The sequence below is a fragment of the Protopterus annectens genome, chromosome 10.part0, assembly GCF_019279795.1.
Source record: "Protopterus annectens isolate FY-2018-M chromosome 10.part0, PAN1.0, whole genome shotgun sequence".
In the NCBI taxonomy this organism is placed as follows: Eukaryota; Metazoa; Chordata; order Ceratodontiformes; family Protopteridae; genus Protopterus; species Protopterus annectens.
In genome coordinates, this window is record NC_056744.1 from 714,127,766 (window position 1) to 714,153,138 (window position 25,373).

The 25,373-nt window shown below is 38.4% G+C and overlaps 1 protein-coding gene across 1 annotated transcript in view; it reads left to right on the forward strand.

Annotated features, from left to right (window-relative positions):
• Positions 1-25,373, forward strand: part of PATJ (PATJ crumbs cell polarity complex component) — a gene marked incomplete in the record, with an annotated part of 2,990,875 nt that overhangs the window by 725,154 nt on the left and 2,240,348 nt on the right. The window contains 1 exon segment of the mRNA XM_044085542.1: positions 5,973-6,083. Coding sequence (XP_043941477.1) covers positions 5,973-6,083 — 111 coding nt within the window.

Below are 25,373 nucleotides of genomic sequence, written 5' to 3' on the forward strand. Positions count from 1 at the left end.
TTTTGGAGGCCAGGAGGCCCAGCATCAGTAAATCTTATGCAGAAAAATGGAAGAGATTCTGTGCTTGGAACCAAGCGCAGGGAATTGACTCACTTGAACCAAATATTCCTCAGATTTTGCAATACCTAACTGAGATGCTGGACAAAGGCCTATCCTTCTCATCAATTAAGATCCATGCCTCTGTGCCATTTCAGCTCATTACAATACGGACCCACCTATTTTTTCTCATCCACTGATAAGACAGTTTCTCAGAGGGGCCAAAAACATAAGACCTCCAATGAGAGCTCCAATACCTACATGGGACCTCAATTTTGTCTTGGAAAAACTCACACTGCCTCCTTTTGAGCCTGCCAATACAGCAGAGATAAAATACTTGTCATGGAAAACCACTCTTCTCCTAGCAATAACTTCAGCAAGAAGAGTCTCAGAGTTACAGGCACTAATGGCTGTGGAACATTTTATTATTTTCCATCAGGACAGGGTTTCTCTAAGGACAAACCCGACATTTATGCCTAAGGTAGTGTCCAGCATGGCTCTTAACCAAACCATACATTTGTCTACCTTATATCCAAACCCACAGAATAAGGGGGAGAGACTTCTGCATACTTTGGATATACACAGACAACTACGCTTTTATTTGGACAAGACTAAAGCCTTCAGAAAGACTGAGTAGCTCTTAGTGGCATATGCTGCAGGTTCCCAAGGAAAAGCCATTTCAAAGCAGACTATTTCAAAATGGGTAGGCCACTGCATTCGTTTCTGCTATTCACAACATGGCAAATCAGTGCCCAAGGGCATTAGGCCACATTCTACCAGAGCAGCAGCTACTTCAACAGCCTTTCTCAGAGGAGTACCAACCAAGGATATTTTGGAGGCTGCAACATGGACTTCAGTGCACACTTTTACAAAGCACTACCATTTACCTCTCTGCTCTAAATCCAGAGCAGGCTTTGCCACTGCAATTCTGCAGGGCCTCATAGCCACTCCAAACTCTATTTAGGCCCTGCTGCCCAACCTCAGCTTTGGGATTCAACCCAAGTGTAATGACTGCAACAGTGAAACACGATGAACATAGTACAGTTGTGTACCTACCATAAATGTAGATGTTCGAGTGTATTCACTGTTGCAGTCCAGGTTACCCTCCCACCATCCCCCTTTTTTCTTTGCTAGGACTTATCTGTACCTTTCTATTCTATACAACCTATGTGGTGTATTTGCTTGTAGATGAAAGGTTATGTGCATGCTTTTTTATGATCATAATTTTTACAGCCTACCCTTTTGGGGGCACCTGACATCTGGGGCAAGAAAAACTGAAGAAAATGGCGTTGGCTGCATCTTTTATACCCCTGGCGCTCTGACATCAGGGAAGAGGCGACAGCACCCGACGCCGGACCAGGACTTTGGAATTCAGGCCGACTGCGGGTAGCCTGCCAGCAGGATAACCAAAGTGTAATGACTGCAACACTGAATACACTCGAACATCTACATTTATGGTAGGTACACAACTGTACTTTATGAGTGATACCAAACCATAAGGTAAGAAAAAAGACCAAATAAAGTGCAAAGTAACTTTTATTCTTCAATAAAATCCTCAGCCATTCGCATTCACCAGATTTAAGTGTCTCAGTGAACTAAGTAATTATATAATCGTCCAATTATTGAAACTATTACACCATTTAACAAGCATGTGTCATTGCATCAGTCATAGTAACTAACACATACATAAAAAAAAAAATATTTTTAAGTAACTATTCTATTTATTTCACAGTTAGATCCTTTTAAATTAAGGTTTTATAACAGAATCATTTTTGATTCCAGTGATGGAAGTGCTACATGTTAATCACCCCTTCTGGTTAAAACTGGTTTGGCTGGAACACTAAAGAATGAACCCGTATTTCTTTCCCTCTTTAAAATTTGAAAAAATTGCTGACACAGGATTACTTATATTTTTAAACTAATAGTCCACTCAGATAGTGAGTCATTTCTACTGGGAGGAGACAGCTTGGGGGGGGGGGGGGGGTAATTTTCATAGTCTTTTTGACATTATTTAATGTCTGAAGCAAACTATTTGTTGCCACAGATATGTGCTGCAAGGGCGATGAAACAAAAAAAAAACATAGAAGGTTGAAATAGACTTGGCAAAACTGGAATAATAGTGTAAGGTTTGTCAGCTTAATAACAGTGCAAAAATTACAGAAAACAAACAAAAAGAGATAAGCAAGTAGTATATAAGGCAGTATGCTAGGTAGAGTTAGAAAAGGCATAAATAAAAAAAAATCAGTCTGTTTTTTTTTTTTTTTAAACCATCATTTGATATGCATTTTGAAGTACCTCACATAGATCATTGTGTGCAGTTCTAAATTCTAATGTCTTCATCTTTACAACAGTGTAGTTTTGCTAGAAAGAGCTCATGAAAGACAGAAAAAATGATGTACTTTCTGTGTCAAAGAACTAATACAGAGAGAGAGAGAGTAAATGAGTATGTATACTCATAAAAAAGGCTGTGGGTGAATTATAGAAAAACTTAAATACCTCACAGAAGTTTATACAGTCTAGGTGGATGTCATGCTTCAAACAGTTTTCAGGGGAAAGGCGAACAGTTTAAAGATGTGATGTGGATGGTGAAGGAGAAATATTAAATACTTTTTTTTTGCAGTAATAAAGCTGGATAAAGTACAGTGCCAAGAAAGAGACAAAGTTTGTGTGTATATATGAACAGATGCAAGACATTACTTATAAGGGTTAGGGAATCCAACTAGTAACAAAATGGGTAGACTAGGTGAACCATGCTTCCCTGTACTTGAAATGAGGTTAGTGTACTAGTCAGTTGATTTTGATAAGTTCTTCCTCCGTAAAAGTGCCATTCCATGGTGTTGAGTCATGTTTGTTTGTTTGTGTCTTTCGGCTTTTTCCCGGTTAGGGGTCGCTAATGATTGGCAGTAGATTTTTACGTACTGACTTGCCGGGCCTAACGCACAACCTTCAATAAAGGAACGCCCATTCACGCATGTTGCCACACAGAAGATGCTCTAACTGAGAATCGAACGGGCAACGTCTAACTGTGAGGCGACAATGCTACCGCAGCACCACCACCGCGGTACGGTGTTAAGTCATATGTATGTTGTCTAATAGGTACACTTTAGAAGAAATTGGATACCTAAAAGATTAGGTGTTTTGTTTTCTTTTAAAATAAACATTTACATGTCCTATAATCCTTTTAAGTGTAGCTTTTAGGAAATGTATGCTGTACTTTTGAAATTGTTCATTTTAGCAGTCTTTCCATGGTCACAAAACAAGCTTAGGAGTTTCAAAGATGACTGAAGTTAAAACTGGATGTGAAGAGCAACGTTTAGGACTTTGGATGTTGTTTTTTTATTTTCACATCTGTTATCATGGTAAGGCTTCATGTCTGACAGTTGTCACATAGGATTCAGATTATGAGTTGTTAAAAAGTTACTTGCTGTACTGCAAAGTTTTATTTTCTCAGCCTCCATTTGCCTACTTTGTGACTGCAAACAAGTTCCTTAACCAGCCAGTCATTCCAGCCAGAATCTGAAGAAGTTCCATTTGGGTCAGAACTCTGTCTCAGTTAACAAACACAAGTAAAGAAATAAATATTTGAGTAGCTGTAGTAGAGTACCACAGAGATATTGTTTGTGATGTTGTTTTGAATCATAGAATTGAAGTAGAACTCACAGAACAACAAAGATATGTTTTGGAATATTGGTGGCGACCTCCCTATCATCATATGAGACAAAAAAAAAAACTTTGAATACGGAAACTAAAAATAAGAAACTGATTCAGGAGAAACTCTATAATGCAGACAGTAGACATGATGTACTGAGACTGTTTCTGCAGGTGGTGTGCTGTGGTTGTGAATGCTGTTAGTGTAGGTAAAACTGAAAGCAAAAACTGCATTCTTTGCAAATGACATTTTCCCTCAGGTGTAGATACCTTGGAAATGTTAATATTACGGAAGGGGGTTCAGATGGCAGTGCTATCCACGTGGTGAGGGGTTACTTTGCCCTAAAATTAGATGTGGAATTCTCTTTCACGTTTAGTTTTACAGATATGAACTCCCATATTGTACATCCATATCATAGTTCTGCAAGTAGAATTATACCAGACACTGTGTGTTTGTGTTTACTCCCTTCTAAGAAGCCGTTCTGCTTTTTCATTCCTGTCATGAAAGGCAAGTATGGTGACTTATTGATTGCCTGTACTTCAGCACTTGGAACCATTCAGCTCTGCATGGTATATTTTAAACTCAAATCTAATATTCCCTGTTTAACACTGACCCCTTAGATTAACAGAGGACCATTTTTTTGTATAGCACAATGCATATGGTTTAATAGTGCATAAAGAGGCTAAATGCAGTGAATATGTGTAAAGTAATTCAGCATTTGAAATATGTGGCTACTTTCTAGTTGTGAGATGGTTTACTGTTGGATTCACTGCTGTGTATTGATTTATTTATTTGGCAGGTAAGTGAATGGGACCACAAGAGCCAGTTTTTCTTGATTACTTAGTTGCAGTAAAGTAATACATAAAGTATAAAAATACAATTTTGTGAGCATAATACACAACCAGAAATGTACACGTTTTGCTTATGGAATACTGCAAGACATTACAATGAAAATGTTTATTTTTAATGCTTTCACAGCTCAGCAGCATTGATCACTCCATACTATCCATTAAGTACCTCACTCTTCAACTTTACAAATGTATATCTTTTTTTTTTTTTCTTTTTTTATATTTTGTATGTCCTGAATTGTTCAACATATTCTCTCTTTGTAGTTCTCTCATCTGCTGTTTGATACTTGTAAATGTTTTTTTTAGGCTGTACCTGCAAATGGTCATTGTTTTTATAAGGGCACTACCCTTGTCAACAAATTTAAATAAATAAATGCTTACTCACAGACAGTGCTATCCCACAGGTTAAGGAAGGTTTACTGAAGTGGATAAGGATGAGTGGTAGCAGTATGTAAAGTAACAGGAAAGGGATTGCACTATTAATCTGATGCTTGTGTTTGTGGCTTCTTATTTTAGGAAGATTTAAGCTGTACACAACAGTCATGTGATGTATGTGCCCAAGGTATTGGGTATAAAAGGGTTGTTAGCAGACCCAGAGGTTAGAGAGGTTTACAGTAAATACTAGGGATGAGTAGTTTGTATTATATCAGCAGAAGGAGGGTAGGTTAGTCAAATACCTGTGCATTTGACTTGATGTTTTAGGCAAGCTATAAGATGGTTAGCGAAAGATGCAAGGGTGGACAAAATGATTGGCACTGAGTTTGAGATGGATGAGCTGAGGCAGAACAGACTAACGAAGTAAAAGGAGCAACAAGGGAAATAAAGAGAGATCAGACACAGCATATTCCCTAATAGTAAGTTGGTGATGCAAGATTTACTCTGGTCCAGGAAGAGCTCTTATACGTTAGCATGCAGGTGAGTACTGATTTGATGGGAAATGGAAAGCCAGTCTGTATGACATATTGTAAGTTACTAATGTAACTTTTTGGCAGCATGTGGAATGAAACAGCAGATGGAGTTTTGCATAGTTTGAAGTTTTAAAATATTTTAGCAGATGACATGGCAGTAATTGAAAGGAAGTATGTGAGTATTGACAGAATTATTCCTTTTCCAATACCTGTGCATTTGTAAAGTTATACCATGAGGAATATTCCTTATCCCGTTTCTGTGCATTTGTAAAGTAATGCTGTGTTTGTAGTGAATCTACACTACAAAATGAAGGGCCTGCAGTTTACTGGACTTGTGTCTCTTATAACATCAGGAATCGCTGTGCTCCGTAGATGATAAAATTCACATTTTTACAGAGCAGACTTAACACAAGAACCTCTTCAAGCCCCATTTTGAGCAAGTAACCAAAGAAAAGTGTATAAATCAACATGTTTAGCAATGAAATATTGCATTGTATTCAGTCACTTTATTTTTGTACTTTTATTTTCAAGGTCTCAGGGGTGGATTTACATAAGGCAACCCACGAAGAAGCTGTTGCAGCTATAAGGGATGCAGGGAATCCTGTTGTTTTTGTTGTGCAGAGTTTATTGTCTGTCCCTAGGGTAAGTAGCTTTGAGTGTGTAATATAACTTTGCTTGAAACTATGCTGTCTTTACTTCATGAGAAACATTTACAGGACACGAGTCTTCTCTTGGTAGTAGTCACTGTAAGAATAAATCATAGAATTTCGGTTTACTATGTTCTGTTTCTTGTACCCTGCCCAGATTTCTTCAGCAGTCCTCATCTTTTCTGGGAGAACCAATGCGGGTTTCATATGTAGAAGGTGCTGACACAGGCAGTATGAATTTCTGATAAAAAGAAAACAAAGTCACATGTCTGAATAACACTCGTGCCTCACTTTCATGCCAGAGAAACTTATCTGCATAATGCCTTGCACTCTTAGTGTGATTGGTTGTTTTTGGGTAGAAATTCGTTGGATGGAAACAAAAATTTCTGGATGTTGGAGGAATTAAGTTTGTGCCTTCTCTTCCTCCTTAATCTGTTAAGTGTCCTTGAGGTAAATTGAACCTACGGATTCCATATGAGTAAGAATAATCCAGTACACGATGCCTTCAGTCTTCAGAGTACTAAACAACTGAATATGAAATTTAAAAAAAATGCTCAAGAGCTTATGCCAAGCTTGAAAATGTACTGTATTGATAGCAATTTTAGCAACTTCATTCCTTGTAATAACATAATTAATCAAACAAAAGGTGAATGATTTTGCACTACTTAAAATATACTCGTAGATAATTCTCACATGGAAAAAGAAAATAAAGTAGTCCATTTACATGTTATATTTCAAATTTTTTTATATTTTATGAATGTGTGTGTTCAGATTGTTAGTACTTTCACATCAGTTTTTTCCCATGTGACTATTACCTGCAAGCATACCTCTCAACTGTCCCTGATTTTGACTCCAGATTTTACCTCTGTTCCTCTTAATCCCTCATAAAATGGGTAACTTTTGAAGAAAGGGTGGTGCATAACACTTAGTAAATACTAATTAGAGTTACAGATTTCTTTTCTTCAGAAAATGTATATTATTATTCTGTCAGTGCCTCTGGTTATAGTACTAATATTTTAAAAGTGACCTTGATGGTGATTAACAAAACACCTTAAAAAGTGAGAAGAGGCACTCCAAGGTGTCCATTTGATTCTGAGCTGCAACCTAGACTTAAGTATAAAACTATGAAAAACTAAAGAAAATCAAAGAGCATTTAAATAATGAAAGAAAATGGGTCACTTGCAGAAAGGGAATAGTGGACCAGAAAAGAACAGAGAACACCTCAACAGTAATGCACCATGCAAACATTGTAATGATTGTCAAAATGTTAAAAGAAATGTATTTTCTTTGTTTTGGAGGAAGTTCCATTGTTTGACTGGGGGAATAATTGGGAGATTTAAGTGAACTACATTGCAAAGTGTTGTTAGCTGTCACTAACCCCCCCCCAAAAATGCATTTTTGTGACAGGGTGTCCAACAACAGTCTTTTTTTCAGAAAGATGCATATTTAATTGCTTGGTGTGATTGATATTTCATTTTAATTTAATATTGGGGATGTTTACAGTTATTTATTCAATATTCTAACTTAACTATTTTGCAACTGGAATTTGTTTTTCATTGCATCTAATTTGAACTGTGTTTTTATGGTTTTATTACTTCATATATGTAATTCAATACTTCGTGACAAGATGGCAGAAGACTTAATGATTATAAAAGGACAATCTATGAGGGAGATTTTTGTCTAATGAAGTTCACCTTACTTGTAGTGGACAAAGGCACTTATGAATTAAACTTTTTGGGTGTATCTTACATTTTCCTTGGAGTCTGCTTTTTTTTTTTTTTTTAAAGTTTGTATAGTTGCAGACTGAATTGTTTGTTTTCTTGAAAAATTCTTAAATCAGATGAACTCTCAGAAAAAACATGATGTAGAGGTGGGTAAATTACAGAGGACAGGCAAGAGATAGAGGCAAAGAAGCCCAGTAAGAGACATCAATTATGTTCATATTCTGCAAAAGATTGGATATTCAGAATAGCAAGAAGCCACAAATTAAATTGACTGGATGAAGAGAGAAATTAAAGTCGGCCCTAACTAGGACTTCCAAGATGGCTGCGCATTGAGTAACACCTTAACTCTAGCTCTCCCAGTGAGAAGACAGAAACTCAACAGAGAAGGCCAGTAGATGTTTGTGTTTATGGGTAATTTTCAGTAACTGGCTAGTAAGTGTACTGCCTGGATGCCAGGAAAAAAGAACTACAAAGCACCCAGAAAATATCATCTACAAAAAGTGAGGAAGAAATACTGACTGGGGAAAGTTCTGCAGCAGTTCAGCAAAATGCAGTGCAACCTCCAGACATGACTTCCAGTAACCTACAGGAAAATATAAAGACAACTACACACAGACTGTGTTAAAATAAACAAAATACTGATGGAGTGTATCAACACAAACAACAAAAGGCTGGAAAAAATGGAAGGCGCTTTAAACAGACATTCACATGAGGTAATAAAGCTGCAAAAATCAGAGGTTGAAATGAAGAAAAGGCTAGCTAAATATGAGACTGCTCAGGAAGAAATGTTTAAAAAAATAATCGAATTAGAGGGCAGAGCACATAGGGAAAACCTGAGATTTTCAGCTATACCAGAGAACTGGAAGGAACAGACTGCATTAATTTTATGAAAGCACAAGTATGCAACTGGACTAGTAGTCTACAGCAGGAGTTGTTAGTTGAAAGGGCAGATTGCATTTATGCTGTATAACTGGCAATGAGAAAGCAACCTATACCTTTAATAGTAAAGACGCAATCCTACCAGCAGAAAGAGTTGATTCTGACAAAACTGTGGCAGAAGGACAAAATAGTAAAAGCTGAAGGAAGCAGAGTGTTTGTGGAGAATGATTACTTGTACACCAGGCAGAAGAGGCATGAATTTATTCCACTGTTCAGGGAATGTCAAGAAGCAGGTGTGAGATTCAAACTGCTGTACCAGCTGTCTTCAAGGTATTCTTCCCTGGAGGGACAAAATCATTTTTGATGAAGTGCAGGCTAAGGAGGAACTACAAAATTATGTCCAACAAAAACTGAAGTGTGAAACAGAAGGAGATTCTGCTGCTTGTTCTTCTGGTAATAAAGACCACATAGAGACTGTACCTGTGAAACCGTTTCCATTGTTTCAATGGAAAATGATGGAAAGAATGAATGGAGCACAAGAGTTGACTAGAAGAATTTGAGAGTACATTGGAAATGAAGCAGAGACAGAATTTGGGAGATGGCGATGAACAGTAATAAAACCAGTAATTTAATGTGGGATTACAATGCAATAATTATATTTGTGTGAAACATGACAGAGCAAGAAAATCTGGAAATATTGGACTTTTCCAGAATTTGTTGGACTTGTGGCGGACTCTAAAGTATATGCTCCACCTTATGTCATTAATGTTTGGAAACATGCTTTGAGGAAGGGAAAAGAGGGGGAAAAGTTAACTAAGTAAAGAATTTTTTTTCTTAATAGTACTGTTTTGTGGCATATGGTTTTCTTTGCATGCCATAAAGTAAAGTTTTCTCAGTTATTTTTAAGTGCAATGGGGATTGTAAGTAGGTGCTGATGTTCTTTTTTTCCCTTTCTTTCTCCACTCTTTTTCTTCTTGCTCAATTTTAAGAAGTGTAGGCACTGCAATGTAAAAAAAGCCTTGTTAAAAGAGCGTGACAAAAGAAAAAATGAATGTGCCTTTTCTCATTCTTACATGGGGGAATGACTGGATTGAGGACCTTAGATTGATTTAATACATTTTAAGAGAAAGCAAGTAAATGAAAAAGAATATTGAATATTATCAGGATTTTTTTCTAACAAATGAATGTATGCTTAGTATCAATTCTGTGTCTGGCCCTCATGTCTCCATGGAAACAATCTGATAAAGAGAAATTGACAGTCTGGTTCTCATGTCTCCATGCAGACAATCATAAAATGGGAAAGTGGCTGTCTGGTTCTCATGTCTCCATGGAAACAATCTGATAAAGAGAAATTGGTTACAGTCTGGTAGAAAGTGATTAGTTCAGGGGGGAAAAGAATAGAGGAACTGGCCATGAGATAGTGTTTTCTGAAAGCATTCAGGGGGTTTCCCAGCTGGGAGAGAGATAAAGATAAGACAAAACCAGATAGCGCTTAGCACAGATTGCACCATGCATGGATAACCTTTTTTTTAGGTTAACTTGAGTCTTTGAGTGTGGCTGTCAGTTTGGGGCATTTGTTCCCATTAGGAGGGTATAATTTCAATATTTGAAGATATACATAGTTTTGTGTGTTAGTATTAAATTGATAGGTGATATTGGTGTTTTTTTGTGTATGTGTTTGATGACTTTCAATAAAACAAAACGTTTTGTAAGATGTGACATAGGCTGAAATGGATATGACAAGAAACAACTACATAAAGGTTCAACCTGCCAAACAGTGTATGCATGTAACAAAAAGCTGGAACTAGACATTTAACAAAAAGGTGTTATACATAAAAGGTGAGAATGATAACTTTTTAATACAAGGATGGTTTCTGTAATGTCTTTAAATGTCAGTGGCCTCCCAGACAAATACAAAAAAAAAGAATAGTGAACTATATTAAAAATGTAGAGTGCAAATAGCTGTGTTGTATGAGACCCACTTGAACAGAACTGAACATGTGAATTTGATAAAGAAAAGTTTTCAGGATGGTTATTCAGCAAAATATCTGGGACAAAGGAAAAGAGGACTACTTATATTAATTGCAAGAGGAGCTCCAGTAGTGATAGCAGAGGATAAAAAGTATAATGGCAGATTTGTACTGCTGATGGGGCTACTGGCAAGGGAGGAGGATTACAGTGACATGTATTTATATTCCACCTAAAACTGCTATAATGGAGCTTAAGAGAATTTTGGGAGAAATAATCAGTTTTCAGCGAGAAGTATTACTTGTAGGTGGTGACTGGAATTTGATTTGCAGCAGTGAAGATGTGTCCGGGGGCCCCAGAAGGGTAAATATAACTAAGGAGGGTAGATTTTTGAAGAAATTTATGAAGATATTTGGCATGGAAGATGTGAAGTCAGTTTTAGGAGTTCTGAGTGAATGTACACATGATTCCCCAAGATATAAAAATTGGGCTAGGTAAGACTGAATTTACATTTCACAGGAATGTGTGCATTTAATTGATGGTCTTGATATGCACCCGATAACTATTTCAGATTATGCGCTAATAAAAACTAAAATAAAAAGACTGTAATTAAATAAAAATGAGATACTGGCGTTTTTCCACCTATCTGTTGAAAAGAGAGGAATTTAAGGAATGGTTAGTAGAGATTATTCAGTAGCTCTTTGAGAAGATAGAAACTGCTTCTGAAAATATATGGTATTCCTGTGGAAGTTTGGAAGCTAGGGGGGAAAAACTGATAAAGATCTGGAAGGTTTTGTTTAACAGTATTTTAAGAGGATTAGAGGTACCAACATCCTGGAAGAAAGCAGTGGTAGCTGTAATACCTAAAAAGTGTAAAGATTCATCAGCTCCATCTTCATACAACCCCATTTCAATGATTATAAAGTGTTCATGTCTGTAATGGCTAGAAGAATGACAAAATAAATGCCAAAATTGATAGATCTGGATCAGTGTGGTTTTCTGGAGGGGAGGCAAACATTTGACAACATTAACAGAATATTGATGATTTAGAGGTAGGCAGAATGTAAGAAAATACAGTTGTTATTGGTGGGTCTTGATGCAGAGAAAGCTGGGACTTTATGAGGAGGGTAATAGGAGCATTTGCCTTTCCTGAAAAATACAAGTGGTTGGAGGACCAAGCAGGAGTGTCCTCTTCCCCGTTTATTTTTTGTATTATATTTAGAACCATTGACAAAGAAAATAAGGGACTCAGAAATTCAAGGATATAATTGGTATGATAGTCAAGAAAGGCTAGCTCTGTTTGCAGATGATATTATTTTATACTTGACAAAATCAGAAAGAAACATTACAGTGTTATGGAACATCCTGAGACAGTTTCATATCTTTTCGGGATACAAAATTAATGAAGCTATGACAAAGGCATTAGTGGTAAATTATACACCCACACATGAATTGGTTTAGCATTATTCATATTTATGGGTACATGATAAAATTATGTATTTAGGAGTATGGAGTAAAAATCATTCTGGTGTGCCAGCTAAGGATATATTGGAAGAGACTAAACAAAAGATAATACAAAAACTGAGAAAATGCAAGCTTTGTTATATGGATATGGATAGTAAGATACAAGCCGTTAAAATGTTTTTAGTCCCATTAATTTTATACACAGGTCAGGCATATTTTTATCAACCAGAGGAGAAGTTGTGTATAGCAGTTGAAGTGCTTAAGGACTTTATCTGGGAGGGCGAGATGGTAGGAGTCAAGTGTGATAAGCTTAACTCTTCAGTAGAACAGAATGGATTGGGATTACCTGATTCGAAGGGGTATTTCAGAGCTACACAGTTAGGGCTCCTATTCATAGCACAAGCAGAAAACTATAATTCAAAGTGGAAAGGGGCAATGATGAAATGGGGGGAGGGTGTTCAAGAAACAAGGAGCGACTGGGATTTTGGATGCAGGCCTTTAAGGAGAATAACAATAATCATACAGAATATTATATCTATAAAGTAGCAAAAAGTATCCTAAGAACTAAGCCAACACAGGGATGGAGAAAGGAGAATCCTGACTATAGGGATGACTGCAGTTATGAATATAGAAAACAGGCAAGAGGGGGCTGGAATTTATTGGAGAAAACTGGCAAAGGAACTAAGGTATTGGGAACAAATAACTAGAGAGGGAAAGATGATAGAATGGGAAGACACCAAGAATGTATTTAGACTGCAGGTTATTAGAGATTGCCTTCCATATTAAGGATTGACATCCGAGTGTATACAGATAAAGAAATGGGGGGGGGGGTGAGGGAGTCCTGAAACTGGTAGAGTTGTTAGTTGAATCTAGAACAGAAGCTGCCATTAAAAAAGGAATAATTAGTAGAGTATATAAAATATTGCATGATAACTATAATAATCAGTCAGAGGAGTTTGGAAAAGATTGGGAAGAGAGACCGAATAAGCAATTCACAAAGAAACAGTGGGAGGATATATGTATGTCTCCCAAATATGCAAAAAAAATCTAGAAGATTTAGGATTTTTGCTTGAAAATGTTTGCATAGATATTTGTATACCCCAAGTAGACTCCAGAGAATTCTTCCTCAGGTAGGCAGCAAATGTGGGAGGTGTGACAGGGAAGAATGAGATAATTGGGAACATATATTTTCTGGGAGTGCAGTGAGTTGTCAGATTTTAAGGATTCCCTGCGGGTTGCACTGTTGGAGATGCTGCGTGGACAGATTGGTGTGATGAGAGAGATGATTCTTCAGAGCTATGATACAGAAGCAGAATTGCCTAGACATAGTAACTACTTGCTGTGTCTAGTTATGGTGGCTGCCAAAAAAGCAATTACTAGAAAATGGAAATCGAACCTGGAGCCAACTATACTAGAAGTAGTTAATATACTGACAGAGATAAAAATGAGTTGAATTAAGATCTTTAGAAAAGGCTATGAGCAAACTACGTAGGAAAAAATGGGAACTGTGGGATACAGTACATAGAGGGGAGGAATTAGGTTTAAAAGAGGGCAGGACGTAAATGAGCTATGTAATCTTTGACTGAAAATGATTGGGTAGATTATAAGTGATGTATAATGTTTGCAGCTGGGACTGTGTCAGTATGGTTTGTGATGTAAAATGCTTGCATCTAGGATTGTGTCTGTGTGGTTTGTTTTCATTTATATAAATGTATGATTGCCTGTGTCATACATGATGGTTTAAGAAAGATGTTTCTTGTTTGTAAAAAAAAAAATATATATATATATATATATATAATGTAGCAATGTACATGAAGTATAATGTTCGTAAACATGAACTTGTTAATACAGTTTGATTACTTTTATATAAACGTAAATTTGCCTATGTGACAGGTGATAATTTAATAAAGATGTTTAAAAAAATCAGCTTGATTTGTACAGAAAGGCAAAAAGACGGTGTAGTGAGAGGCAACGTTTGGAGAACAGGAGTGCCATCAAAATGCAGTTCCCAGCACACCCGGCTGTAAATATTGCATGGCATCTGGCACTGTTAAAGCCCACAAGAAACCTAAGAATGAATGCAGATGGAAAGGAATATTTAGAATATAAAAAAGCAATATGAAATTAAGAGAAGAAACTCAGACCATGTAAGCTACATTACAGTAGAGAAGACAATCAACCTAACCAAGCTTCTAAAAATAAGGTAAGACTGGGGCTATCAAAGGTAGAGAAATGATGAAGAGAAAGGCTGCCTGAGTGAAGAAAAGGAAGATGAAAAGGATATCATTGCAACTGTGATAGGTTTTGCAAACAATTACAGAAATGAAATAAGATCCTAAAGGTACAAATATCCAAATAACCGCAGTGCGATATTAATAACAAAGAAAGGACAATAAGCGTCAAGTGGGAGGAGCTGATCCTTCCAATAGAACAAGGAGGATTAGGATTATCTGATTTGAAGGGATATATTGGAGTTGCACAGCTGAGGCTCTCATACCTAACTTAAGTAGTAAGCTACAGTTCAAAGTGGAAAGGGGTGACGATGATGAAGCAGGGGGTATAGAGAAATAAGGAAAAAGTGGGATTTTGGATGCATGTCTTTGAAGAGAATAACAACAGTTATACAGAATATTATATTCATAAAGTAGCAGAAAGTATGCTAAGTTAGTATGAGACTAATACAGCACTCATCTGCCTCATTACCGTTAAAGAACTTGATATGAAGAAACAGCCTCCTGAGATGTTTTGATTCCGTTGCTTTTAACACGGTCAGCTTCCTACAGAGAGTAGGCACATCTAGACCCAGAGACTCTGCTGACAGGGGACAAATGACATCAGATGATCCACAGTGAAGGACCTAGGCATTTGATGGCCTGAGACCAACTGCATCTCCTCTCAAGATCTCCACCCTAAAGCCTTGCGTGGGGAGCATACATGTGATGTACAACATCTAAAAATTCTAAAGTCTTTTGTATACTGGCCAGATGTCTAGCTATCCTTGGTGGGAGACGCCTAACGTAAAGAATACTGTAACAGTCAAGAGAAGGACATCTGCTGTTACGGTTACACAACTGTACTGTGTCTAGAGTAGTTAAACAGGATGATGTGCTGGAGTTTCTACACGTGCAGATCACCACAGACAAAACCCCCATACACAACATCCTAGCCAGTTATAGGTCACCCTCCACGTCCATAGAAACTCACAGTACATACATGGACCTACTGGAGACATTTACCCTTCAACGTAACACCCTTCTCATGGGAGATTTTAATAACACCTCTATAGATTGGGAATCCTACATGGCCTCAGATCTACAGGCACAGAGATTCCTGGTCTTCATAAATGCAAACACCCTTGACCAAAAAGTAAATGTGCTCACTAGAGGCTCCAACATACTGGGCCATGTGCGCACAAATATGGGAGAATATAGCATCCTCACAGTGACTCTTCCCCCTTGGCAAGGTCTGACCATAAAACTGTCTCTCTCAAAATCATAATCAGTTTGATAATCCCATTAAAACCAGTAACAGGAACTATTACAAGACAAATTACCTTTTGCTAAGTGATGGTTTGTCAAAATTCGGTGCCCCTCCAAACTTGGAAAATCCACTAGGCTATGTTGAATTGCTCTCAGAAACTCTGTACAGCCATGTCAGAGGCTGCTGTGTACCTACCAGTATTAGCCCTAGAATGAAGCAAATAAGAGAGCTAATTAGGTAAAGCAAAGCCAACTTTGAGGTTAAGTCAGCTCAAGGACAGCACACAGAAATGTGCTGAACTGGTGATTAATGGTGCCCTGTTCACTGAGCCTGGCAATATAGTGAACCTGTTAGTGGACAAATTCAGTTGCAACTGTATCCCACTTGCCTTTAAACATCTCCAAAAAATACTGGCAAATATAACCCCTCCAGCTGTAATTAGGAACCATATAGTGGTTGTGCTTGCTAAAGCCAAGAACACGGCCTCAATGGATCCTGGCAACATCTCAGTATGATTCTTGGACAGTCTGAATATGCCTTATCAGGATCCTTGGAGTCATCATTTAACTATAGTCTTAAAACAGGCTTTGTGCCATATGAGTGAAGGACTGTGACAGTCACCCACCTTCATAAGGGAGGACCTTTAATAGATCCTGAAAGCTAAAGACCCATTAGTCTGACTAGTCTTATTTGCAAAGCCATGCAGAGAATTATTATAGAAATTATCAACAAGTACATAGGAGACCTCCAGTCACTGCATCCATCCCAGTCTGGCTTTATCAAAGGAAGGTCATGCTTACTGAATCTGTTGGACTTCTTTGAAAAGGTCACTAAGGCAAGGATGAGGAGAAATTTGTGCATATTGCCAACCTAAATCTCGCAAAAGCATTTGTAACAACACACCACTGAGATATTATCAACAAACTTATGGAACTAGGAATAAACCCCTTTATAACATGCTGGAGAGCTAGAGTCGATGAGGCCACTTCCAGTAAGAGGCCAGTCACTAGTGGAGTCCCCCAAGGCTCTGTGCTAGGCCCACTCCTCTTTGGCATGTACTTCTCAGATGTCAAAGCCAATGTGAAAGGCTTCTGGCTAAACAAGTTTTCAGATGCTTGCATAGTGGGAGCAGTCATTGAATTCCCTCAAGATGAGAACACCCTTTAGGAGGGTCTAACACAGTAAACGCTTGGTGCCAAAGCCATGACATAAAATACAATACTAAGAAATGCAAAACCCATCAAAGTTGATTCACTAGTCAGGGATCTGGGAACTAGCGTAGATAGTACCCTATCCTTTCACTAACATGTGTCCAAAATGGTAAGAAAATCCTTCTGTGTTGCTCAACTTATAAGCAAAAACATGGTATCTAGGTTCAGAGAGGTCATCATACTACTGTACTTGGCTCTCATCAAACCCTTCATAGAGTATATTGCCCACTTTGGTATGTACCTGACCAGTCACGTGCAGCAACTGGAATGTTCACAAAGGTTCCGTGCAAAAAAAAAAATACACTGAGTAAACACAATGTCCTATCCTAATAGCCTCAAAACCCTATCTCTTTACCTGGTGTCATACAGAGTTCTGAGAGATGATCTTTGCCTGACATGCAAGGCATCCCTGGACCCTGTTTTTATGAATCTTTTGCACAACCAAAAACAAACAACATCAGAACTACTAGATTAAAAGACATACATTTTGCTTGCAAAGTAAATACAACATGTTGGGAGATAGACAGATGTTTCTCAGAGAATTCCCATTCTCTGGAACAAGCTTTCCCATCCATGTGAGTTCCTCCCTGTCCCTACTTAAGAGCAACTTGGACCACTGGACGTATAATTGGCATTTCACATCTGGCCTGGTGCCTGTGTCTCTGATGGACAGGCACACAGTAAATCACCCCCCCCCATATAAATAAAATTAGTGGGTGACATTTGGGTTGTGTAGCTAGGCTTATAAAGGCCACTAGTGGTCATTAGCCTTGTATACACCTATGAAGTAGAAGTAGGACAAATGTTGGGAAAGATGAGGGAAAAGAATTGTGAATCAGGGACTGAAATCATATGAAGTGAAGATAGAAAGGAAAAGCAAACACCCTTGTAGGAAGAGTTAATATGATTAGCTAGTGGGTACTGTTTCTGGATTACCATGATGTGGCATCTGTGCTTTAATGCTGAGTTGTACACTAATGAACTTGGTACTGCATTGGTCACCATATTGTAGTGTTTGTGCTTGCTCCACATGCACTCTTACTTTATTGAGAATCACTTGGGTTTATTTTTCTGCAGCTTCCCTGGCTACTACTCAGGTAAACATAATAATATGCTGTACTGAGATGTACTGTGTTGAGCTATGTTGAGTAGAACTGTTGTGCAGACCTCCACTATTTGTACTGTATAACTGTTTTCACTGACCCCATAAGTGTTGCACTTTATTATACTCTTCTGCCCTTTTTCTGCAGTTTATACTGCTCTGCGTGGAGATATGCGTGAATGGGCGTACCTTCGTTGAAGGTTGTGCGTCAGGCCTGGCAAGCCGGTACGTAAAAATCAACTGCTAATCATTAGCGGAGCGGAGTTCCGCCATGGCGACCCCTAACCGGGAAAAGCTGAAAGACACAATCATACTGCTCTGGTTTTACTTTGTGCATCATACAATTTCTCTCCATTCTGAATAGAACAAGGGTTACCACATTCCATAATGTGGCTTATTACATGATACTTGTTATTGTAGATCAGCCATTGGTCTTCAGTCCATCTCTGCCATCTTTCTAGCAGAAGACACCCTGAGGCAGTGTACAAACTGTCAGATACTTAACTGACGGCTATTTGCTATTAACACAGAAGAAATACATGTGTAAGAAATGCATGTACTTATTACAGTTAGAGGCAAGCAAGCCTCTCATATAAACTGGTTAGCAGTACCCATGCTAACACCACACCTGCATACTGCTAAGCAAACGTAAAACCTTCTTGTGCTGAGGTGTTCCAGAAATAACTTCCAAAACCATTAAGCTTTCCTAGGCACTGTATGTAGATGTATGTGCTACAGACAAATCTTAACAGCTGACAAACACCAGTGGCACACACACACAGCTGTTTTTACTTTCCACTCAGACAAGAGTGGTTTGACCAAGCCCGTCAGGCTACATAATCAGTCTTGCCACCATGGCAGTGTACTCATAATAGGTTACTCTACAGTACTGCAGAATAAAAGCAATTTATCAGTTTTAAGTTTCATGGTTAACACTCTGGTTTCTTAAGTGGTATTTTACAGCTAAAGAATTTATTAGGACTGGTCAGTTTATTTAATTTATTTATTTATGCTTTATTGATCTAATTAGTCCCGCTAGACCGGTGTCTTCTTTTCACTGGGACCTGAGTTGGTGGTACTCATACTGACTAGAGGAAAATTTGACCAGGCTACCAAGGAATGTCCTCTGATCTTTTTGGTAGGGAGCACTGACATAATATCTCTCAGCCTTTAAGTGCTAGAAATCTGGACAGTGCCTAGAATAATGGGGAGACAAAGATCCGAACATAGGGACAGATTTTGACTGTTGCACTTAGAAATTTGCTATAATAACATGATTTGTATTAGTCTGCATTTTTTGAACAATGTGAAATGTGAAACTCAATTGTGTGTCTTTATTTGGTGACTTCAGTCCTCAGCGTTTTGCCAGAAAAACACAAATATATTTAGGAAAAGACCAGAAAGAGAGAAAATTTGGGCATTCTGCAGTAATCTGGACATTTGAGAAGTATGACTAACATCCTGCCCCTCTGAGAGATGGAGCGAGATGGCGGGAAGTAGGTGGAGTCACTTTTTTCAGAACAGTTTGTCTCAGAAAAATTGTGAAGCTGATGCTGAAATTGAGGTTAGTGTTTCCTAGTCAGTTCAGGTACTGTAACTTAAAAAATGGTAAATAAAGATGATCTGTATGAAGAAATGGCTTTGCCATGGTCTGCAACTGTAGAGTAATGCGTAGAGGACATTGAGGATGTGTAATCTTTAATTCCTGAGGAAGGGAGCCTGTAGGGTTCTTTAGGTGACAGAACATGTACACAAGGACACAAAACTGAGATCTAGAGTCAGGAAACACTTTGCAAGGACTAAAAAGTTATTTAGCTGTGGCAATACCACTGAAGTGGTGATGCAGTAGCTTTGTTTTGGTGATCACTAAAAGTGATATTCAGCAAATTGTATTTAATTCATTGAGACTGGTAGAATTATTTGCCAATGAATGAACATGAATCCGATAATACACACTTCCTTATAGATTCTATAGAAGATAAATACATGTTTTATAACTGAAAAAGGGGAAAACGCAACCAGTATTAAGAAGTTGTTTTAGATTTCTTGTTACTAAATTGTTAAGCGGCTTGTAATGGAAACATTAGTAGTCAAACCTACTAGACATGATTGGCACCATTTTTAATATTCTGGTAAAACCCATGTAGGTCACAGCACCATAAGATAATTGGAACCATAATGCAATTATTTTTGAGCTGGCTCAGCTGCTACTTCAGAAGCAATCATTTAAAAACTATAATTCCAAAAAAATCATTAAAAAGTGGACTGGGAAGCAGATAGTTTCTACAGAAATTATGTATATTAAACAATAAACTGGAGTGTCTTCAATCATGTTGTGGCAACTGCTGTTTGTTATACCATACATGAGAAAAAATATCCCTCCAATATTGGTAGAACAACAATTTAAAATCGTTGTACTTACTTAAAGAAAAAGACCGTTGTGTTCCACATTTATAAGAAATTTCCATCACACAGAAATAAAAGTAACCTAAACAGACTTACTAAATTACTTTATGATACAGTAAGTTCATAAAAGCCCAAGTATGAAACCCCCATCGCATGTGAAAATGGTAGTACTAAAGAGTAGTTTAAGGATCACAGCTCATGTAACAAAAACAAAGTCTGCCTTCTGTTGTAGTTGACAATAATTATACTTTATGAAGTATTCTAGACATTGCTGATATATTTAACAATTGCACTGGGCTGCTGAAAACAACATAAATGCTGAGCAAGCAAAATTGCTTGGCGCTTGTATACAATTTGTAAATAACCCAGAACAGGAATGCAAATGGTGGCCAGTGCATTTAAGAAAACTTAGGCAGCAGATTCCATGGGAACAGATCAAACACTTGCTATATTACTCAAAAATATGTCAGGGTTTTACTGCCACTGTTATGAATTTTTTTCAGGAAAACTTTGAGGAAAAACAATGGTTAACATGGAAAGAGTCAAATATAACACCAGTTTATAAGGGGGATGTCCATTTCATGTAAAAATTAATTGCCTATTAGTATAACATCTGTTGAGAGAAAATGCTTTGAAAGGTGCATTCATGGCCTTCTAACAAGGACAAGGGTTGGGGTTTCAGAATTAAAAATTGCATTATATGACTTTAATGGAGAAAGATCTATCCTAAATAACCTTGTAGAATTCTATGATATTGTAGCCATAGCTACTGATATGGGCTTAGCCAAGGCATTCGATTGCTTACCTCACTCAGCACTAACAAAAAATAGTATCAATCATTATGTTATTAATTGTATTGTGAAATGGCTGAAAAGAAGAACACAACACGTCTGTATCAAAGGTACATACTAAGCAAAGCTCCATAACAAAGTAAGATTATGTCAGGGATCTGTCTTGGGGCCTGTGCCATTTCAGTGTCATTCTTGGGGACACGATCAATTACATGTTGGACTGTTAAATATGCTGATGGCTGCATAGTAGGCTGTGCTGTAGAAACTGGTGAGGACTGTATGAAAATTGAACCTTTTCTTGTGTGATATTTCAAAACAGGCAGTTTGAAAAGGAGTGTGCTCAGATCATTGGACCAGTGAAAATCAACCCATTCATACTGTTATCAAATATAGAATTAGAAGCCGTTTCATTCTGTAAGGATTTGATCATGCACATGTGCACCTACTATTTAAACTGCAGCAAACTTCTACAGTTTATGCCAGACAACAAGCACTAAAGTGCTTCACTTCTGCCAGAAAATGTAATTTTGGCAAAAAATGCTTGTTTTGCACTTGACAGATCGGGATCTACAGATCACACTTTTTAAAGCTTAGTGCCCGGGGCAGCTGCCTCCTTCATCTTACACTAGCTACACCATTGCTTTTTACTGTTTGATACTGCTATTAAGGAAGTAAATTCATTTTTGCATTTAAGGCATTTCTTGATGATTTCTTACATTGTAGCTTGGATATGGACATCTCCACAAACTTAACCACATTCAGCTACTTTCAGACAAAAGAATCTCAACTTTACTCTAAAATTAAGGTCTACCAAGCTAAAGAGTTCTCATATAGCCAAACTATTTACAATAATGATACTGATGTAATAATACTAATAAGAATCATGAAGCACCTACTGTACATCAGCAGACATCAGAAGGTACTCAGTCTAGGCATCTAAAGTTCTTTTGCAGTATCAACAGAAAAGTTTTGAGGGACAAGTATATTACACAGGAGATACTGCTGCTCTGGAACAAACTCCCCATCCACGTTTAACAAAGCTCATCCCTTGTCCATATCAAGGTACGTCTAGGATCTGTGGATGAATAATAGAAAATTTACGCCAGGGCTTTACCCCATGTACTACCGATGGACAAAGGCAGCTCCAAAATGCTTTATCCCATGCATGGGTCCCCTCATATTATCTATAGTATGATCTTAATTATTTTCACTAGGGGTCGATATAAAATTATCTATTTGATGGTAAGGGCAGTCTAACACCATATAGGGTATGTGAATTAAAGCACCAAAAGGGAAATTGGCTAGGCTGACAATGGCCCTCAAGGGCAGCTGGCCTATTACATACCTATGAACCTATGTTACCTTGCCATGTTAATGTTTTGACAGCCTTTATCATTTTAAAAATCTGCTCGACAGCTAGTTTGGTGACTTGGCCTGTAACATAAAGTTAAGGGAGTCATTGTTCTTGAACGGTCTTTAGATCTAAACACGTTATGAACTTTTAAGGGAATCTAGCTCAAAATGTTAGTTGTAGGAAGCTGCATGTGATGTGGTACATTCTTTCTTGATTGTTCAGTCTCATGAAGGACTTCATAGATATCTGACCACATACTTAATGAATAATGAAGCCTTAAGTTTGTGAACCCAGCCACTGGGGATGCACAAGCCAATGTATTTATTCGTGCCAGTCCCAAGCCTGGATAAATGGGGCGGGGGTTACGTTAGGAAGAGCATCTGGTGTAAAATTTGACCGAAGGAGAAGAAGAGGGAGGAAGGTATACCTGGAGGCAGGAAGAGATGAAGAAGGTTATGAGTGCGGAAGTGAGGGTAGGAACTTTGAATGCTGGCAGTATGACTGTTAAAGGGAGAGAGCTAGCTGATATAATGGAGAGAAGGAAGGTTATAGCTGTTGTGCATGCAAGAGTCCAGATGGAAGGGGAGTAAGGCCAGGTGTATCAGAGATGGGTTTAAATTGTTCTACCATGGTGTGGATGGGAGGAGAAATGGGGTAGGAGTTATCCTGAAGAAACAGTTTGTCAAGAGTATTTTGGAGGTGAATAGTGTGTTGGACAGAGTGATGTTTATGAAGCTGGAAACTGATGGTGTGATGATGAATGTTAGTGCATAGGCTGTGCAAGTGGGGTGTGCAGTGGATGAGAGAGAGAAATTTTGGAGTTAAGTTGCTTGAAGTGGTGGAGAGTGTACCCAAGGGTGAGAGAGTGGTGATTGGAGTGCATTTCAATGGGCATGTTGGTGAGGGGAACAGAGGAGATGAGGAGGTGATGAGTAGATATGGTGTCAAGGAGAGGAATGCGGATCATCAGATGGTAGTGGATTTTGTGAAAAGGATGGACATAGTTGTGGTGAATATGTATTTTAAGAAGAGGGAGGGCCATAGGGTAACGTACAAGAGTGAAGGATGATGTGCACAGGTGGATTATATCCTGTGCAGGAAGGCCAGTCTGAAGGAGACTGGATACTGTAAAGTGATGACGGGAAGCATAGTTAGGCAGCATAGGATGGTGGCCTGTAGTATGATGTTGGGGATCAAGAAGAGGAGGAGGAAGAGATTGAGGGCAGTGCCAAGGACCAAATGATGGAAACTGAAAAAGGGTGACTGTGAGATGGAATTCAGGGAAGAGTTAAGCCAGGCACTGCATATCAGTGAAGAGTTACCAGATAGCTGAGCACTACAACACTGGTGGTAAGAGAGAGAGCTAGAAAGGTGCTTGATGTGATATCTGGACAGAAGCAGGAGGACAAGGAGACCTGGTGGTAGAACAAGGAAGTACAGGAGAGTATTCAGAGAAAGAGGCTGGCAAAGAAGTGGGATTGTCAGAGAGAGTGAGGGCAGTGCCAAGAGAGATGAAGAAAGCAGACAGGAGTACAAGGAGATGAGAGGCGTATGGTAATGAGAGAGGGGGCAAAGGCATAGGATCAGGTGTAATGTGAGTTGTATGAAAGGTTGGACACTAAGAAGGGAGAAAAGGACCTCCTCCTAACTCTGTTATGCCTGTGGAATCAGGCTTAGACACGTGCCTTCATGAAGTGGTATGGATTAAGCTTCCAGCCCTTGAGCTCAAGTTTATGTTCTTAACTGTAAGGAGTTCTTTTTTTTTTTCTGCACCTTCCTGGGGATCTCTGTAATGACGCTCAGAAAAAGAAGCTATTATACTGTCCCGCACTGCATTTAGAAATCTCTTCAAACAATTTTTCAGATCCCATCTTATTACAGAGAAGAGTAGTCCTTGAGGAAAGAGAAGCCTGCAAACAGACTGAGGAGGACCTTCTGGTATCGGACATATGTTCATCATTCCCACAGCTGCAGTAGCCTTTGGTTGTTTGGGTTGTTTCCTGCCTAGGAAGTAACAGCCAGCCTGCTTCAAATGATCTAGCTCTCTGCTACACCTTCCTTCTGTTTGCTGATTGGTCAGCACCTATCCAATACAACCAGAAGGAAGTGACTTCAGTACTTTCTTGCTGCCTCACCGGAAGCAAATGAAGAACTACTCAACCACAGCAGTCTGCCTGTAGCTTCATTTCTGGCAGATGATTCCCCATTGGGGAACTTTCTGCACAGAATTCATTGCTCTTTTTAAAATTAGAGCATATTTTTAACAGTTTTTGACTAAAATTGGCATTTTTTATTTTATAGCCCCGATATTTGTTTAAATGTCTGTAGTGTCCTATCAGGAGCTGCCTTACTAGCTTTAGAGACTTGTGTCTTTTCTTGGGGATATTTTTGCGTTAAAAAAGTATACTATTTTTACAACTTTTTAGTTCAGGCTTTTTGTGTTTTACATACAGGGAGTGTTAAATCGATGGACATTGTTTATAGTGCAAGTGCATTTTGTGACAACTTACCTGAGTGTTTTCAGTCACGACAGTACAGGGAAAGGAACAACTGTTTAATCGGGAATTTTATGCACTGCTTGTGCATCTGCTTTGGTTTTGGGACTGGTTGCAGAAGTGTAAGAGTGTGTGTGTGTGTGTGTGTGTGTGTGTGTGTGTGTGTGTGTGTGTGTGTGTGTGTGTGTGTGTGTGTGTGTGCGCCATCACTTTATGACAACTTACCTTTCCGACCAACTATGTCCAGCACTGCTTAGCAGCAGTTAGGCTTCTTCATTGGTCACAGCATGGATCCTGCTGGTTCTTCTCCTGCTGTGCCCAAAAAGAAAAAAAATACTCAAAGTGAGTCATTGCAGCTACTACAGCTTCAGTCAGTGCCTTAGCTGCTGGTGGGGGTGGCTGTAGGGACTA